The sequence below is a fragment of the Cloeon dipterum genome, chromosome 1 (assembly GCF_949628265.1).
Source record: "Cloeon dipterum chromosome 1, ieCloDipt1.1, whole genome shotgun sequence".
Lineage (NCBI taxonomy): Eukaryota > Metazoa > Arthropoda > Insecta > Ephemeroptera > Baetidae > Cloeon > Cloeon dipterum.
This window is the reverse complement of record NC_088786.1, coordinates 16,025,900-16,044,026: the sequence shown is the minus strand read 5'-3', so window position 1 is coordinate 16,044,026 and position 18,127 is coordinate 16,025,900. Positions and strand designations below refer to the sequence as shown.

Below are 18,127 nucleotides of genomic sequence, written 5' to 3'. Positions count from 1 at the left end.
ATAAGTTGGCGTAATAAAATAAATTTTAAAATTGCCTCTTACATTTTGTTATAAAAATAAAACGAATTTCTTAATACGTTTTTGTGAGGTCTTGATTTTATTTAGCGTCGCGTTTGGTTTTTATTTGATCCACCCAACAAAGTAGGAAAGTAGTTCCTATAGTCCTTAGGACTTTTACCAACAAAGAATTTGGTCACTTCAACAGTTCACATTACAATTCAACAGTTTAACGGTGTTCTTTGATCAGTGCGAACGTTCTGTTAGAACAACGACGAAAATGAATCGTTACTGGACAAGATCAAAAGATTCAAATGCTGAAGATGGTAAGAATTAATAATTGAGATAGTGAAACATGTAATAACTTTCTTAAATACAAATTCATTTTCTTCTCTTAAAAAAATTTATCTTAAACTAGTTTTTGAAAATTCTTTTCGGTTTTCAGTTTAAATTGGGCAAAACCTCCAAAAATTCTTGAGGTTCATGATTGTCATTTTGCTGATTCTGCTGTTTCTGCAACTTTATTTGGCTACTTCAAGGAAATTCACTGCATTTATTAAATATAATGTACCTTCGCGAACTTCACAAATTTCTTTTCACGTTAAATGATTACACGAATTTATACAGTTTAATCTAAATATTTTACAAGATGCTTTGGCCTGATTTCTTTATAGCATATCCAGAATTTGGATTCTGAAAATTCTTTAAGCCTTGATTTTTTCAGTTTGCAATAAAATCACCAACAAACAAGCGAATTTTTGAATTAACGGAACGGAATTTTTTGCTTATTCAGAATCAGCAGCTGCGGCGAAAACGCTTGAGGAAATGTACAGTGGTACATTCACGGTGGAGGTTGGAGAATTTGAAGATTCGGGCTCTTCATTGGCTCAGCACGACATTTCTTCTGAAGATTGGGAAGTGCCGTCTGTGAAGAATTTGTGCATTGAGGAAATCGCTCAAGCAATTGGTGCGGACAACGAGCACCTGAAGGAAATATTCGGAGGAAAGGTGCCGACCTGTCTTCTGCAGCAGCTTGCAGACCACTTGACTTCTCCTGAATCACTGCCAAGAACTCCTGAAGCCAAACCCAAGCTCAGGAAGAGAAGGATGCCCTCCTTGGAGAAAATGGACAAAATATCTAGGCCTCCGAATTCATTCATGATATTCGCACAAGATTTCAGGCCCAAGCTGTCCCAGGAACACCCTGATTACAAGAACAAGGACATCAGTGTGATGTAAATATTATTATCGAGTTTATTTTATTAAAATTTTAAACGAATTTTTATTTTAGGCTGGGCAATATGTGGCACAGCCTTCCCGATTTGGAAAGAAACGCATATGAAGCAAAGGCCCGCGAGATTGCAGCTGAGCACAAGAGGAAAAATCCATGTGAGTTTCAAATTTTATTTGCTACGCGTTGTAGGTTAATTTCAGTTATAAAATCAGTGTGGCTTTTATATTCTCATTTTCAAGAGTAAAATTGCGTCTCGTTGCTATTTTTCACAGAAACAGAGGAGCTGCATTATTCAGCCTTGATTTAGCAATTTTATTAATTTTAATTTGGCTCACTGCTATTCTGTAAGCCGACTACAGTTTAATAAGCCGCAATCTGTGTGCATTTATCGTAACGAGAAAGGCACACACAGCGAGCTGGTTCGCTCGCCAGAGCGTTTGGAGGATGTCGTACGCTAGCAAACTCATGCCGCCGCCGCCGCCGACTCGATCCTCTGCCTCAGGTATTGATTCGGGCTGACCCCGCCAGAGCCGGCGACGACGCCGTGCAACATAGGCAAGCCCGCCTTGCCTGCTCGGTGCTCACACTCCGCCAGTATACACACATACACTCGATCCATAGTGGCACCGAGAAAGATTATCAGAAGCGCGGGCTCGCAAGCAAGGTACTTTTGTGCGACGCCAGGTCGAGGGACGAGCAGATTTTTGTTACGGCAGCATGCAATAGCATGAAAGTGGTTATGAACTGTTGTGATTACATCGAGTCATCGTCAGCAGCCGCATCGTACTACAATAATCCCGCCTCGCCGCCGTCGCAGCAGACCTACCAGCCACACTGTAACAACTACCCTTCGTATGAGTACCAACAGTCCTCGTCCTACTACTACCACCAACAGCAGCAGCCAACACCGCCCAAGAGCAACATGAGTGCGTCCCTGGGCTTGCAGACGCAAGTCAATTATCAGAGTAATAATTATTACTACTCGCAACATTACAATGGCTATCAACAACAGCATCCGCCGCAGCAGCAGCATCAGGACTTTTATGGATCGCATTATAATAACGTGCACCAGTACAGCTCAAATTCGTACAACAGCTCCGGAGGTAAAGTCCAGATTTGAACAAAAAATATCTAAATGCTTTTGCACGAGACCAGCTTGTAAATTGTCGCACGTATTCACAGCGCAGAACAATGACGCCTAATAGCATGTGGATATTCGTGTGTTTCTGTATGTGTACTGGCGGGGGAGTATGTTTGGGTATTCAAAGTCTGCCGCTCTACGCCAGTTTCCATTGGCCGGAGAAAGGCACACTCGAGCTGGACCGCACTTTGAATCGCTTTTCAATTGCTCGTGGAGCGACAGCATGCGTCTAGTATTTTGCCGTGCCTGCCTGTCGCATTTGACGAGTATCGTATTATGCTCGGCATGCACATAGACACATCGCCGATCAATATTATAAAAAAAGCTCCCGCGAACCGCCTGCAGTGCAAATTGTCGCCAACGTGAATGAAAGTGTTATAAATATAGAGAAAGCCGGAATCGATACGTCCGGTGGCAGAATCCGAAAAATTTTCATGTCACGCAATTATTCAGCCCCTTATGCAACATTGCTAAATTCACTCTCTTATTGATTGCCATTACGTGTGACGTAACACGAGCCTCTCGGAGGCTTTTTCGCACACTGACCATACTATTTTTCCACCGAAAAAATATATATTCTCACTGCTATTGCACGTTTGATTTCAACCCGGTCGTTTGTGTTCTTTTTCGCAGGGTACGTTTACAACCCTCAAGAGGCTCGCATTCGCAAGGCGCAGAGGGATCAGACCAAGCTGGCGCTACGTGCCGCCCGCCAACGCAAGAACTCAGGTCATGTGGAGCGCGAGGGCTCGCCGCCTCTCATGATGCGCCATCCCTGCCTTCCCCGCAACGGACCAGGAATGATGCCGCCCTTCGGAGCACACCCACACAAGGTGCGTAGAGCTTGTTTTTTTCCCTCGCCGGCTGATGCGTGTAATTGCACTTGATTCAATTAAGTGCGTCACGGGCTATCGATTTTAGACGCAAACGACGCTGTACAAAATCAATGGGGAAAATTAAAATTCGCGCGGGTCGAAGCGGAAAGTCGCGCAGCCGTCTGCGAGGACGTCTCGAGAACACGAGGCGGCAGTAAGGAGCTGGAGAGAGAGAGAGAGAGAGAGCGAGCGGCAAAAAACCCACCCTCTTATTTGCTGCAATCGATCCTACACATATACACGCCTGCTTCTCTAAGGGCGGTGAAACCCTAGCAGGACGGTGGCGGCAGATGAGGACGAGAGAATCGAAGGAACGTAACATCCTCCGCTTGCGCGCGAACCCCATACATCCAGCGTACACAAAATACACTGGTGGCGCCCTTCCATCGATTAGCTCCTGCCTGGCATAAATGTTAGAGGGTAGCAAGCCCGTCATAGGCGTGATGCAGCGCCTCACATCCACATCACGACAACCCTTGCAAACTTTTTATTATTCTCGGAAACGCTGAATGATTTTATCGATATAGTGTAACGAGGACGCGGAAAAATTTCCCGGAAAAAGATCAACAAATTCCGCGATTTTGTGAGGTCCAGCCTCATTTCCAGGAAAAGTCAGACTCGCCTTCTTTTCCAGGAAGTCATATGGCGTTAAATATTTACTGCTTTATTATCATAGCTATTCCCGCATCTTTCCCGGAAAACACCGTTAGCTTTTAGGCCGTGTCGAATCCGTTCAGTTTAATCGAGCGAGTGTGAATATTCAAAAGCCCCTGGAGTATCGACGCTGCAGTAGAGGCGCAAAATTCAGAGTTCTCATATTGCTGCGCCTGCAGAGCGCTCGTCTATGCAACTGGTTGCGCAGCTTGGCTGTCCAGGTTGCCTGCGTACGCTCCGGCGAGGAGCTGGCGGTACTGCGTGCACAACCCATCCTCGACTATTGCCTTGATGAAGGTAGCCATGGTAACGGGCAGTCGCCATGGCAACGCAGTCGCGAGTATGCACCCAGCCTATCGGGATGCCAAGTGATCGAAAGCATGGGGGCGACGTTGCAGACTGCTGGCACAAATCTAGCTCAATGATTACGTATACTTTGAGCCACTTGTTGCAGGAATGCGGGAAGTGCCGAGCACGTATTCCAGCCGCCCCAAACTGCTGCATTACGACGCACCAGATCAAATTTGCAGCTGCTCGTCTTTGCATCCGCTCATGAATTGCAGCCTCGGAAGACATTACGCGGGAAGGGGTTAATAAAAAATTGACGACGCTTTTTCTCCCTGTAATTTTGGATCGATGATAATTGTAGGAAAAAGTGCTGCACTAAATCCACCCTTCGACGATCTAGAAATTCGAAATGCAAGCTTTACCCTTGTCCAATACAGTATACATTTCAGCACCCTAGCTGAAAATGTCTTAATATTTCCATACATTTATATGGCTGATTCATAATTGTGTGTGTGTGTGCTTTCAATTTGGGGGGAAACTTTTTTGGCTTGCAGCGGCTCTCTGCAGTCAAGGAAATCGATTGAACTCTCTTGAAACTGCTCCTCTTCGCGTAATTCAATGGGCTTCGGCAGCAAAGCCAGCCACGTTCCCTGCTGCGTTGTTTTTGGGCTTGATGAATACACGCGCGCCACAACAAATATCGAACTAACAAAGCAATCAATTAAAATTAATCGGTGGAATATCACTCGACGCGAGTTCACACTGTTTCGGCTAATCAACCCTTCCGGGCCGCGTTGCTAACCGTTTTATTGCACGCAGAGAATTTGAATGAAAAATCAATAGACATCCGAATTTGCTCTCCGCGCACTGTGTGAGTGTGTGTACGTCGTGTGTGTATGTGGAAGCGGCGCGAAACGTGTATCGCATAAAGCGCGCAGGGCAGGCGCGATCGCTATCAATGCAGCAGGGCAATAAAAATTCGGGGGTCGCAATACTAATAATAATAATCCGGCACAGCGGTGAGATTCCACTTGATATTGGCACACACACCTGGTGTGCATTGTATCGGCGGCAAATGACGTCTTCGAAAGAGCCGCCCGTATCATGCTCACCATCATCAATACGGCGTGTGCCCACTTGCTATGTGGCTGGATGTGGGGTGCGAGTGAGTTTCTATATCGATTTGTGAGAGCCGAGGCCGCTCTGTAGAGCATGGGGTCTCGCGCCGCGCGCTGATATAGCACCGTGCGTGGTCGAACTGCTAACTTGCGGTCCATGCTCAGCAGCGGCAGCCACTTTAGCATGCAGCATGTTCAGGGCGCGAGCAAGTAAATAACGAGACAAGAAAAAAAAATAGAAATAACCGGCACCGAGTGCACTCGACTCGTCGGTCGCGAGGTGCACGCCAGGAGCGGCTTGGCGGGTTAGATCGCGCGCGCGGCGTGGCCCTAAATTGTTGACTTGTGCCCTTTATCGATTTTGACATTAATATAGTGCAGTGCACAACCACGATATTACGCGGGCGGGCGGGCGGGCGAGCAAGCGGGCAAGTGTGAGAGGAGCGGGCGGGCAGAGCGGACTCTGCGACTGACTCTCATTTCGCGCCGCTTAATTAAGAAGCCAGGCGGAGCGCCGCTGCCGCCGACGCCGATGCCACCGCCGCCGCGCTGTTAGGCTAATTGAAAAAAGGCGGATAATTCGTGATAGAGGTGGCGCGCAATGTGTGCCAGCAGGATAATTACGCTGAATTCGAAATCGGCCCTGACATTTTGGAGTAGCAACAGGTCCCCACTTTACGGCGCGCCGTGCCTCACGTACCGAATAGAAAACTAATTACACTTTGACTGCTTCTTTATGCCGTCACCAGAGTGTCACACATTATAACTCACTACTGAAATACCGCGATTTATGTGGCGGCGGCAGAGCTTGAGCTCACAGTTTCGTGCCGCTATCGATTTGACCGAGTGGCTGCTCTCCTGCTCCTCGCTCTCTCGCACCATTCAAACAGCCGCCCGCATAAACGCCAAACTTACTCTCGCTTATAAGCGCGACTCATTGTGCCGCAGGTGTTCCACGGATCGGCAGCCGCGGCTGTGTCTGCCAACGAGATGAGGGGCCACGGAGGGCCCGCCGTGCACGCCTACGGCGCCTCGCCGCCACCCCAGAGGTTCTACCCTGCGCCCTACATGGACCACAACGCATACAGCATGCAGTACTCCAGCCACCACCAGTTGCCTGCCGGCTGGTTCAGCCAGCAGCCTCAATACCACCCCCAACACCACCACCAGGTGAGAAACTGCTTCTTTCTTATCTATTACAGAACATTTATATGAGGAAAGGATTTGCGCAATCATTAAAGCGCAATTTAGCTGAGGCGATGTATTTTTTGTAACGAAACTCCAGAAAAATAGGAGTTAAGATAGATTCTTAAATTTTTATTTTTAAAAAAATTTAAATTTTCCAATTTTTCAAACTTCTAAAGATATTATTGTTGTTATTATTATTATTATTGCTCAAATTGCTCAACGGGCTGGGAGGCGCACCGGCGCCGACTCGCTACTTGCTGGTTTGCACCTTTCCAGCATGCGTGATTTGGCTTCACGGGACAAATGTCTAGCGTTTCAATACAGTCCTCGGTGCGGAGGCAAGTGGCCCTTGAGTGGGCTGGGTCCCTGTGCGGCCTGGTGCGCCCATGTTCGCACGAGTTCGCGGTGTTATTGGGACCCGGGTTTCAGCATTCGTGCTAGTGCAGTGCGCGCCCTTCCCGGTCCTCGGACAGGGATAAAAAGAGCAAAAAAAATTACTTTCATATTGGTGATGTATTTTAATTTTATTAATACGGGTCCTAGGTTGGTCCTAGAAAACCATTTTATTTTTCTTATCATAAGTGAAGCCTTAAACCTCTGACACAACAACGAAATATAAATAAAAATTAGTGATTATATTTTTGTTATGAAACAGTTTGATGGGGCAAAGCATTATATATGATTAGGAAATTCATTTCGACATTTCATTTGATGTCTCTCATTTATGCCTGATTTCACTGGTTGACATGCTTGAAAAATTAAATAATAGTCTATTTATGAACAACTTGCACAGCAAACTTGTTGGGAGTCATGCAAATAGCATTCGCGGCACTGTTCCTTGGCCGTGATTGCAGTCGAAGTAACGACGACTTAGCCTTGGCGCGTTGAATATTAGATTAAATTTTCTGGTGCAACAAGTGCACAAACATCACCCCTCTCGATGCGCATATTTGTCGTTCCCACTCTCAAACTATTGTGGGGAAAACGGAGGCAGCGTAGGGACATAAAATCCAAGGTTATTTTGTGCGTCCACCCCCATAGAGGTAAAACTCGGTCAATGAATGATGTACCTGATACCTGTGAAGGGGCGCATACCAGTGTGAGGTGCACGCGATGCTGTAAACTGACAAAATCCTACCTTGTGCAACTATTCTCGCGCGTTCAGGTAGTGAAAACGGAGTCCCAGTACAACTTGTATTTTTGGTTAGTCAATAATAATTAGTATTTAGTAAATAATATTAGCCACAATACAACTTTTATTGTGAAAACACGCGTCTTATTCAGCAATCTGGTCCAACTAAACGCGCTCGCTTTAGGCGGATATATATTCACACAAAAGCGCTCTCCCGCAACCTTCTGTGAGACAGTGCGTTCTTAAGGGGCAGCGTAGCTAATCTTTGTCAGGAGCTAAGTTGTAACACTCTGCTCGCACCAATAGATTCTCCCTCCAAAGAAAACAAAGCGTCATGCTTGTTGCCTGCTATCCTGTGGCCGTTTCTTAAAAACTCCTCTTCAGACCCAAACTAGATGTTCGATGCAGAACACATTCAGGGTTTTGAGTTCAAAAGGCCTGCTTCAATGTTTTCTCCGCTACCACTCTGGTTTTTATCTGCTGCTAAAATCGTGAGTGTTCTAGGAAATATTGCCTTTTTCCCTGTTAATTTACTGTAGCATTTTGCTATGTGCTTGATTTGACTATTTAAAAATACATGTATAAAATTTAAGTAAACTTAGTACACTCACATATTTTGGATGGATCTATAAAAAAATCATTTTAAGTTCAAACTTTTCCCACATTTTGGATCTATCCATGACTGCAACAAAATACTTAAGAAATTCTTTAAAATTAAGTATTTTTCGAAACATCACAAAAGACTACAATCTCCCGTTGATTCATTATTTACTCTATTGCTCCTTGCTTATGATCTGTGGAGAATTTTTTTTTAAACCTCGCCGGAGTGGCAAATATTTAATTTTACCAATTTTGTAAGTCTCTGACACTATATAGCCATAATTTTTAACACAAAGCCCTATGTACTTGGTTCTACTGGCCACAAAATTTTAATATTAATGTGCAACTCAAACACATTTATGACGCAATTGCCAGACGCACGATAGAGTAAAACAAAATACTGTCAAATTATTGGAGTAATGCAAGGCTACAACACTGCGCTGCTGCACAAGCGCGTCGTGCGAGCGCAGTTTGCTGTCCCTCCTCGACTTTCTAAAGCTTTTCACATGCGTAGCAAATGCCCAGCAAACAAAACTTCTTTATTGTTAGGGGATGGAAACACACTATTTGTTACTTTGTTGAGAGTCTTGCCTGTCACAACCCACAACACACTTCTTTAATAGATGGCAAGAACTTTTAACCGATATACGACATACGACCCAGGGTTTTCGCTCGTTTTAAAAAAGAACATAAAAATTATATTAATGGCTATAACTGTCATGGTTAATCTAAATGTTTGTTATAACACTTTTTTAATTTATTTTTGAGAGCAAAAACAATTTAATACGCTTTAAAAAGTTTCGTTTGATAGTACGTTTTAACAAATAATTTAATTTGAACTCGAAATCAGACAACTTTGCAAAACGTTTTCCGATAGTTGAATTTTATCAATGTTTATATTGAAGGGAATATCGCTCTGGGTTGGGAGTTGGGAGAGCATATTGGGGCGGATTACCGCACGGAATTTTAGCTCGACCTTAAAACACTGTACAATGCTAGCCTTATGCCCAGCGTTGCCATTTTCTGTCAAGCTAGAAAACGGTGCAAAACGGTGCCGTAATCCGCCCCCAGAAAGGAGCGATTTTATGCCGCGCAACTTAAAAAATCTTTTGCTTCCTGTTGAATGCATTCTAGGCAGCGCTTAGAGAAAAATTGTGCTAGGTGCAGGCCAGCGACCTGCTGCGGGCAAGCGTTGATCCGGTCCCTCGACAACCAAAACATGATTTTATTTTATATAGTTTTATCATTTCCAGTATCTAAAAGAAAAATTGATATTCTTTTTTGTTAGTTTTAAACCCGGGTATCTTTATCGCGAGACTGTTTTTGCGCAGATGAATCTGAAAAATAAAATAATTTCAGCCGGGAGGGTTCGGCAACCGCAGTCTTGGACGAGAATTGCCATACATGAACTCGCACTACCTGCCTCATCATCAAACACCCCAGCAGCACCAGCTCTTGGGTCCCAACAACGAACCAGAAGATGTCACCCCCATGTCTCAGCATTTACTTACTAGTCCATACGAAGTGGAAGGCACTCTTCCTCCCACGCCTTCATCTTCCACTCCCTCTACCGAGGGAAAAAAGGTAACATAGTTGAATTAATATTATCGATTGGTTAATGTACAAGAATTGCCACCCTTATAATCACATCCGCTATTTCAAAAATTGGTAATTTTCACAGGACATTGAGGAAAAGAAAGCAAGCTCAGTTGACACAGAAAACCCTGATTCCCAGCCACTTCCACCATTCCAGCATGCGTTTGGCTCAACTGAAATTGGAAGATTCGCCCATGAAGGTTTCTCAGCCCAGGTAAGTTTTTTTTCTTTCATTTCACTCGTCGTGGTCGCAAGCGTAAGATTGTATAGCATTTTGAATTTGCACTATTTGGGCACACGCAGTTTTAATTTGAAATTAGCTGACGCTTGTGCAGGTGCGGTCAGGGCCACCTTGTGAGCCATCACCGCCTCCGTCACTACCAACAGAGCAACCAGCTCAGTGGCTGCAAAGAGGGCCCATGCAGCAGCAGTTTCCTTTGACTTACTAATTCCTTAACCTATGGCCAACCCTGTCTTCCTTCCCTTTTCAGCCCCAGAGGCAGTAAAACGTTTTCTTTTAACTCTCTGCAGATCAAACATATAATTACTTCCAACCGTACTTATATATAATTATATACAAATTGTGAATAATACGAAAATATTCATTATATAGCAACTTTGTTAGGAAACTTGCACTCTTTAGAATTATCTTCATCTCTAATTATATCGATCTACTCTCATGATAGTTTGGGTCAAACGTTTTTAAAGTTTAAAGAACAATTAAGAATTTGTAAAACGGTTTCTTGAAAAGTGACGAAAACGCCACTCAAAATTTATATGGCAAAACGTTCCAACTGAAACAATCCTTACCCTGGTGAGAGTACAATCTGTTTTATAAAAAAAAGAAGATAAGTGATAGGCCACATCTCCTGTGATGATGATCTCTAAAATTACATGACGTTTTCAATTGTTTCAATACAGCGAGCAAAATTTTTGATTGAATGGAGAAGAGAACGAAAATAGTCACGCAGAACAGCAGCATGCACTTCAACAGTGTTTGTGGAACCATCCGAGCGAAAACAAACATATTTTCCAGCAAAATTATACAGCAAAATATTAGGACGATGTGTTCCCCAATCGAATTTTTGTGTTTCATTGAACTAATTAATGAAGGCATGCGTGGTGTTCTATTTGTTGGGAAATTGCACACATATTAAAGCATAATAGCGGTACATAGTAAATTTGGCTATAACGAGCCTGATTCTGAGTGCATGACTACTCAATATAAGCTAGCTTCACATTTGTTAAAAGTGCTTGGGCTGAGTTGTTAAATATATATTATATCGTGAATTGTGTAAATAATTCAAGTGATTGCAAGCTATAGCAGTGCAATGGATGATACTTGTATAAAGCGTATTTTTCATAGAAAAAGATCAAAAAATCATCAAATAGAAAGAAAGGACATCTGGTCGGTTTATTCATAAAAGAGGGAAACATTTTTATTTTATGCTGTCAAAAACGTGCCTTCTGCAATTGAAAACTGGACATGCGATAGTTATAATTATATATTATACGAAACCAGTTACCAACCATAAATCAAATCAAATGTTAACATTGAGCACCTGTTACTCAAGAACTCTTTCCAACTTTGAAAACAACGTGCTGGGGGACCAACAACCATGGCATATATTATCATTGTCCATTCTTAGCGCTTTGAATTTGACACGAGTACATGCGCGATGTTCTCCATAAAATTATTGTCAAAATTGTGCTAATAATGGTTGTAAAAATTTGAGTGGTGAATTTCTCATAGACCACTTTTAGGGTCTCCAACTCAAACTCTGAAACTACGGATTGAATTAAAAGTCAAACAGTTTGACACAAAGGGCTATTAATGTGATACATTGCATAAAATATACAGATTTTTGAAGACTAGGAGTTAAAAAAAGATTGATCCACTCCATAGCCAATGATTGTCTTTGGGTTCGTTTTGCATTATTTCATTTACCTCTGCAGCCTTTTGGCTAATCCTGTAGCAGGAGCCAGATTTATTGTGTCGTCGAAACGTTCCCGTGGGAGACACATCATCAAAATTTTCATACGATATGTTCCGGTTTCGACTCTGATGAAAATCACCATAGTTTGTTTGCTACATAAGTCCTAGCACAGTGCCTTAAATTTGTTGAACGCGAAAAAGATTGGAATTTTTCCTGAACAAAAAGCCGAGGACGAGCATCTTGATGTAAGAATGTGTCAACCAGAAACATTTTCCTTCGATATGTAAGAAAGCCATTATTACTACTACGAAATTTAAACACGTTAAGTGAATCCATCCTTTAAACAAGAGAAATGCTGAGCACTAAGAAAAAAAATCATGAAAAATAATAAATCACAGAGAGGATTGGAAAGGATCGCAGCTGGAGCAAAGACAAATTTAACGCAAATCGTAAAACAAAACCGCTCTGGTAATTAAAACGACAGCAACTCTTTAATTGAAAACTTAGATTTTAGCACTTTTATATTTACTATGTAAGTATAAAAACTAAAACATGCATAACATTAAATTAAATATATTAAATTTATATTAATAATAAGACTGTTGACAGTGTTACGATAATATTGCAAGGTTACGAAATTTAAATTTGTGTCATGTTGTCTGTTTGTGACCCTTAAGAAAAACCCCAACCCCGGGTAGCATTTGCATTTTTTGGGAATGCCGCACCGCGATCTCGTTGGCTCGTTGGACATGACACCGATTGTTGGTCAAATTTGAATATTCATATAATTGTGTCGTATGCGTTGTCGGTATATAATATCAGGTAATTTAATTGGCGGATTTCCACAATGTGTGTCAAATGCATTTAAATTGCCCTTTTCTTCCTTTGGCCTAAATCTGAAACTGGCGATTTGTTTTGCTGGCCAGAGTAATTGTAAGTGATTTTTTTTCAACCTGTGCGTGACGTCGTGTGGGATGGTCAAATTAAAAATATTACGTAAAAAGCACTCGATTGTGCAAAGAAAAAAAATGCAAAAGATAAAAGTCTTGAGGTCAACACCATAATGCATTGCTTCCTTTTTGTGTAGTTGTTTCCACAAATATATTTATTATTCCAGTGTCAAGCTGTATTTCTTGTACAAATTTAATGGTCATTCATTAAGGGAGCATCCCGATGCGGGAGTTTTGCAAAGATTCCCATTACCACTGAATGTTCCTCCGCAACCACCATTTGAATCTTCCTGAGAAAATCATAAATTAACTGCCCACTTCCTTCTTCCCGAAATAAAATGCTGCTGCCAAGCTCCAATTACTCTGCCCTCACTTCTGTGGTCGACCACACCGATCTCGAGAGCAGTCCTCGTACAACAACCAACTCCGTTTTCGTTTACTATCACCATATCATGTTAACTATGGTTGAGGAACAATAAAATTTGCAAGCATTATATTGTTTAACGAAAACAGCGCGTCTCATTGCTTACTAACTAACTAACCTTCTTGTGTTCGTTTTTATACCCTTTTTTGTTCAAAATTTAGGAAGCCGTGCAGATCCAGCTCGAGATCGTGGAAATGGACGGAGAAGTGTCCTATGAAGGAGAGGACTTCATAATTGAATGCTCACAGCCTAATGAGATCAGCGTCAACCAAGAAAGTGTGAAAACCGCGGAGGAGTCCGCCTGAACCACCAATGGTTTAAATTCCTGAACTGTCATGTAGTTGTTCTTGTTACGATTGATTAAAACCCTGCTATTACGTTTTACCATATATTTTTAGACAATTTTACCATTAACACGATTAGAAAATAAATTCGTAGATCTTGATCCTTTTAAGGCAAACTTAAAACTACTCTACCTTGCACTGAATTTGGCTTAAGTTCGCTCAGAGCTTCACAAGCTGCGTCCAGTTTCAAAACTGTCTTGTGTATCAGTGGCCTGAAAAGTGAACCAATTTCCAGTTAAAATCCAGTTTGCAATAGCAGTTGGCGTACTTGACAGTGCCAGTCGCGACTTTTTCCATAATGTCCATCAGTATGTGCTGATATCTACCCTGTTGGGCGGATGACAAATTCCACGCTTGATCAAATAGGAAGCCAACGCTGGCACATCGTAGCATCAATTGCCTTGACTGTGGAGGATCTAGCTGGAAATTTGACAAAAAAAAAAAAAAATTTGTTCAAGTTCAGCTCAATTATAGATTGCTTTTCTTTTTGCCAGAAACTTATAATTTATATTAAGTTTTTTGTGAGTCTCTTGATTCCAGAATTTTTAATTACAATTTTCTGGATTTCCTTGTGAGTAGGGATGAATAAACTTGTGAGTTGCACTTGATGGTTTAAAAAAGTCTATGGAACATAGTTCATTGTGCAAGGATGTCATATTATTAAATCTGTTTGTAAATATTTGTCTCTTTTGACTGCCATAAATAAACTATTTTTTTAAGAAAAGCTTGTTTGACATGAAACGTAAATTTCTTAATTTGAAATCCTTGTAGATGAAAACTTAAAATATACCTGAAGCTGTGGATTTGCTGAAATTAGTCTACCTCCAACTGACAAGCAAGATATAACTTCATGTAGACTAGGAACATTTATTTTACTTGAAGACTGAAATTAAGATCTTAACGTTAATGCATGAAAAACACAGAACTAGATGAAAATTACCATTAAATTTACAATAATATCAGCTCCTAGGTCTCCCGTCTCAAACATTACTTTTGACTTTAGTTCTTTCCACCCAACGTCAATAAAACTTGCTAAAAAGGTAAGGTTTCCATGATAAGCACCTACGAATTCCCTAAATCAGTACAAAAAATATGTACCTAGACGAAGGAATTCATTGCCGATTTGCTGTTTCGCCTCAGACGAATTGGCAGTGGCGATGATTATCCTAGCATTCCAGTGATGCGTCAGTTGGACGAACATATTGATGATTGAGACGGATCCTCCGATCAAAAGAACTGGATCACAAGAATTGATCTACATGAGGTCGCATTAATTTGGCAATCGAACACCGCTCACCTGTGTCGCTTGTGTTCAGCCTGCCCAGGTAATGCAGCGATGTGTACACTTTGACTGCTTCACCGATGGTGGCCGCCGCTTCAATGAAAGAAACTGAATCTCGAATGGGAACGATGTCAAACTCTTGCAGAAGCACGTAGTGTGAACATCCAGATTGTTTGTAGTCAAGTGGGACGATGCCTGCGATTTTTTAGGATTGGGGGTATGATTTTCAATCAAACTAAAAAATCTCACCAGCAACCCTGTCTCCTGGAAGGACACTGAAAACATCGCTGCCAACGGCCTTCACTACTCCAGCAATTTCCTGACCAATGTGCAGAGCGTTGTTTTCTTTGGAAGAGTTACTCAAGAGACTTCTTTGCGTCTTTTCATCTTCTGCAGCAACCAACGCGCACGCATGTACTTGAATCAGCACCCAGCTGGAACCATCTTTTGGCAGCTCCACCTGAAAATTTTAAAAAAATTTTAACAAAGCCTGAGCGTTGTTGTTTCCTTCCTTGGATTTACCTCAATTACTTTCAATTCAACGTCGTCATCATTGAACTCTGCGACTACCGATTTTGTTACTGTCATATTTTAATGGATTTCAGTATTTTCTGTGCGGTGGTGGTCAAGCTGAAACGAGAAAAAATATTAAAGTTATCTTCAGAAAATATATTAGTCTAAAATTGTAAATTATTTAACTCAAGCTATAAGCAGACCTTTGAAGCAGTGTATCCATAGAAGTGAAACAAATTTATCCTCCTAATAAAAACAATTTCACGATTGTGCTCGTATTGTAGTATAATTATGTAATTCGACAAGCAATAAACATCCATTTTTGTCAGTGGGGACTTAATATCATAGTTATTGTTTCACTTTCGCGCTTCACAATTATATTCAATGTGTTGTTCAATTTAGAGAGAACATGAAGCAGAAGAAAATAATAAAATAAAAATGTCAAACATGTTAACAAAATTTTACCACATCTAAATATAACTGTGGATAAAGTGCTTGCTCCATAGCTCCTTTTGACCGCGGGAGTCCGCGGATTAACTTGTAAAAATTAGATCACTGCACTTTTTCAGGTGGATAGATATGAAGTAATTTTGTACAGATATCAGACTAACTGTAAAATGGAAGATGTGGAGTGGACTATTAGCAAGGAAGACTTCACTGGTATAGTCTATAATATAATGTCAATTCAATAATCCGTTTATCATACGTTGTTTACGCTGCTTCTGCAGATCCTCCCTCTTCCATAATAGCCCACTGTGTGTTGCTGTTATTTAACATAGTATCTCTCTGCTCATCTGCTGCCACTGGCTGCTGCCTGCTGTGCTATACCTCCTACTACTTTCACGGAACAGGAAAATGAGCTGCACTGCCATCTAGCGCCACTACGCACGTTCCATTCTTCATTATTAAATTATTATTTTTAGCTTTATGTGTAGATTGAAGGAATTTAGATGTACGGGCACTCGGAAAAAAGAAAAACTAGGAAAAATTATTAATATAAAAATTAAAAATATTATTAATGGGGTTTGATTGGTAAAACTTTATAAAATATTGATTTTTGTCAGATTTATGTGAGATAAGGCTTCCTGAAGTGAACTATTGAAGCTATTTTTATTTAATTAGAAATATTTTTTGCTCAATTGTCAGAAAATAATTAACGCTTGTTTGAAAAATTGTTGCATATATATATAGTCATTCAATCTTCAATCCATTTTGTTAAAAACACAAAAAAAACAATAGTTCAATTCAGGGGGGGGGGGGCCTTTATATTTTGGAAAAGCTATTTTGTATTTACTCAAGCAGGATAATAAGTTCCTTTGGGTAACCAAGAGAATAAAACGAAAAGTATTACATTGCCACTTTGTATTGATGAGATTAATAATTAAAGTATTTTGCTTAATTTTTTATTTACTATAGCGATTAAATTTCTTAGCAGTTACCAGCCAGAAATTAAGATGATTAGTTTGATATTATGCCATATATAATTTCTATCTACACATTTGAATTAATAGTTAATTTAAGTTTCGAATATAACTCAAAGCTAGGAATGATTTGTGACGTGACTTTCAATTTAATGTATTCACTTTAGTCCAAAAGGAAGTCATAATAAAATTTCATAGAAAAATGCACAAAAATTTATATTTGCTTCCATTTTAAACTGAGCTTGTTATAAAGTGTCCTGGAGCTCAATACTTTTTTTGTTTCGCAAAAAATAACATACAACTTGATTGTGATTTGCAGGGCCTGATGTGTGTTTGTCAGTAAAATAAAGTAAATAAGAATTTTACGCTAGATGAAGCTTTTTGAAGTTTTGGGAAATGGCAAGGAGACAGGTATATCATACTGAGCTTGTTTTAGTCAATAAATAATATGGGCCGTAAGTTCCTTTTATAAGAAATGCGCGCATGTCACTTTTCTCCCGCAGAGTGAGCGCAAAGACAAAGGGAAAGCACTCTGCGAATTTACGATCTGTTGCACCTCAAATATCTCGCAACTTTCCTTTGCAATCAGCTGCATGCGCGCCCTTATTGGCTTTGATGCCCACAATCATATCCGCGGACGCTTCGTGGGCGCACGAAATGGATTTTCCTGTCGTCGGGCGTCTTTTCAGCCGTGCGCGCGTGTCATCCCAGGTTATCCGATCGAATGATTCATTCACGCACACACGCGGCCTATTTGCTTTGGAATTATGGCTAATGGTAATGGCAGGCTCCTTAATGCGGCCACTTCAAAAAAAAATACCCTGGCGCCTAATGTGTTCTCTCTATTGACCTTTAATCTAATCACGGCGAATCCAGTGAAACAAATCCCCTTTGCCATACACGCGTTTGGTGATCAATGTTTTCGTGAGATATCATCCGCACAGACAGATAAAGAAAAATGCATCATTGGGCTCTTTCTGGAAAAAGAAATAACTAGAAATGTGGATCATGTATAATTTTAGTCCATTGATCGTCCATTAAGAGAATTTAATTGTCTAAGAAAAAACAAACTAGGAAAAGATAATTTATTTTTGTAACCTCTGCTCAGCACATCCCGTGAGCTATGAGCTCACTGGGTTCCAACTACACCACCGAACGGATAATATGGGGCCCGAGTGGCCGCAGAGGAGCTTGGGCCCAATGTGGCCATCTTTTCACCTCCTCGCACCAAGGTCTTTGATTGAAACGCCATACATTTGTCCCTAGAGTCGCTGGAAAGGTGCGAAAACCAGCAAGTGGCGAGTCGGCGCAGGTGCGCCTCCCAGCCCGTTGAACTATTATGAGCATTTCGAGTCACACAACTAACCACCTTTTGCCATCTCTGACATTAGGCAGCCAGTAATTGATCCTAGAAGTGCTCGGAAACTATTTCT

The 18,127-nt window shown here is 41.3% G+C and overlaps 2 protein-coding genes across 6 annotated transcripts; one reads left to right on the top strand and one right to left on the bottom strand.

The window, feature by feature from the left end:
• Positions 1-164: 164 nt before the first annotated feature.
• Positions 165-13,523, top strand: LOC135948476 (transcription factor Sox-19a-like). 4 transcript variants are annotated; one of them, XM_065497775.1, is made up of 9 exons: positions 165-323; positions 791-1,232; positions 1,289-1,386; positions 3,006-3,205; positions 6,256-6,477; positions 9,587-9,811; positions 9,909-10,037; positions 10,144-10,158; positions 13,296-13,523. In XM_065497775.1, exons 1-9 carry the CDS (start codon positions 278-280, stop codon positions 13,437-13,439), a joined length of 1,521 nt encoding a protein of 506 aa, XP_065353847.1. In that variant the 5' UTR covers positions 165-277; the 3' UTR covers positions 13,440-13,523. The 4 variants fall into 4 exon arrangements, with proteins under 4 accessions (XP_065353847.1, XP_065353848.1, XP_065353849.1 ...); XM_065497776.1 differs by lacking the exon at positions 10,144-10,158; XM_065497777.1 differs by lacking the exons at positions 10,144-10,158; positions 13,296-13,523 and adding an exon at positions 10,159-13,220.
• Positions 13,509-16,119, bottom strand: LOC135948479 (quinone oxidoreductase-like protein 1). Of its 2 annotated transcripts, none has more exons than XM_065497780.1 (9): positions 15,980-16,119; positions 15,283-15,390; positions 15,010-15,220; positions 14,776-14,955; positions 14,577-14,714; positions 14,419-14,510; positions 14,269-14,361; positions 13,747-13,898; positions 13,509-13,690 (listed from the first exon to the last, which is right to left on the bottom strand). In XM_065497780.1, the coding sequence occupies exons 2-9, from the start codon at positions 15,346-15,348 to the stop codon at positions 13,585-13,587; spliced, it is 1,038 nt and encodes a 345-aa protein (XP_065353852.1). In that variant the 5' UTR covers positions 15,349-15,390; positions 15,980-16,119; the 3' UTR covers positions 13,509-13,584. The 2 variants fall into 2 exon arrangements, with proteins under 2 accessions (XP_065353852.1, XP_065353853.1); XM_065497781.1 differs by lacking the exon at positions 15,980-16,119 and adding an exon at positions 15,885-15,903.
• Positions 16,120-18,127: the final 2,008 nt, after the last annotated feature.

Excerpts from the sequence above, each read along its gene's own strand:
- LOC135948479 (XM_065497780.1), bottom strand. The coding sequence starts at position 15,348 with ATGACAGTAACAAAATCGGTAGTCGCAGAGTTCAATGATGACGACGTT. Across the intron at positions 14,715-14,775 it reads GCTGAACACAAGCGACACAG|TTCTTTTGATCGGAGGATCC; the intron begins GTGAGCGGTGTT and ends CTTGTGATCCAG. Across the intron at positions 13,899-14,268 it reads CAGCAAATCCACAGCTTCAG|CTAGATCCTCCACAGTCAAG; the intron begins GTATATTTTAAG and ends TCAAATTTCCAG.
- LOC135948476 (XM_065497775.1), top strand. The coding sequence starts at position 278 with ATGAATCGTTACTGGACAAGATCAAAAGATTCAAATGCTGAAGATG. Across the intron at positions 1,387-3,005 it reads GCACAAGAGGAAAAATCCAT|GGTACGTTTACAACCCTCAA; the intron begins GTGAGTTTCAAA and ends TCTTTTTCGCAG. Across the intron at positions 6,478-9,586 it reads ACCCCCAACACCACCACCAG|CCGGGAGGGTTCGGCAACCG; the intron begins GTGAGAAACTGC and ends AAATAATTTCAG.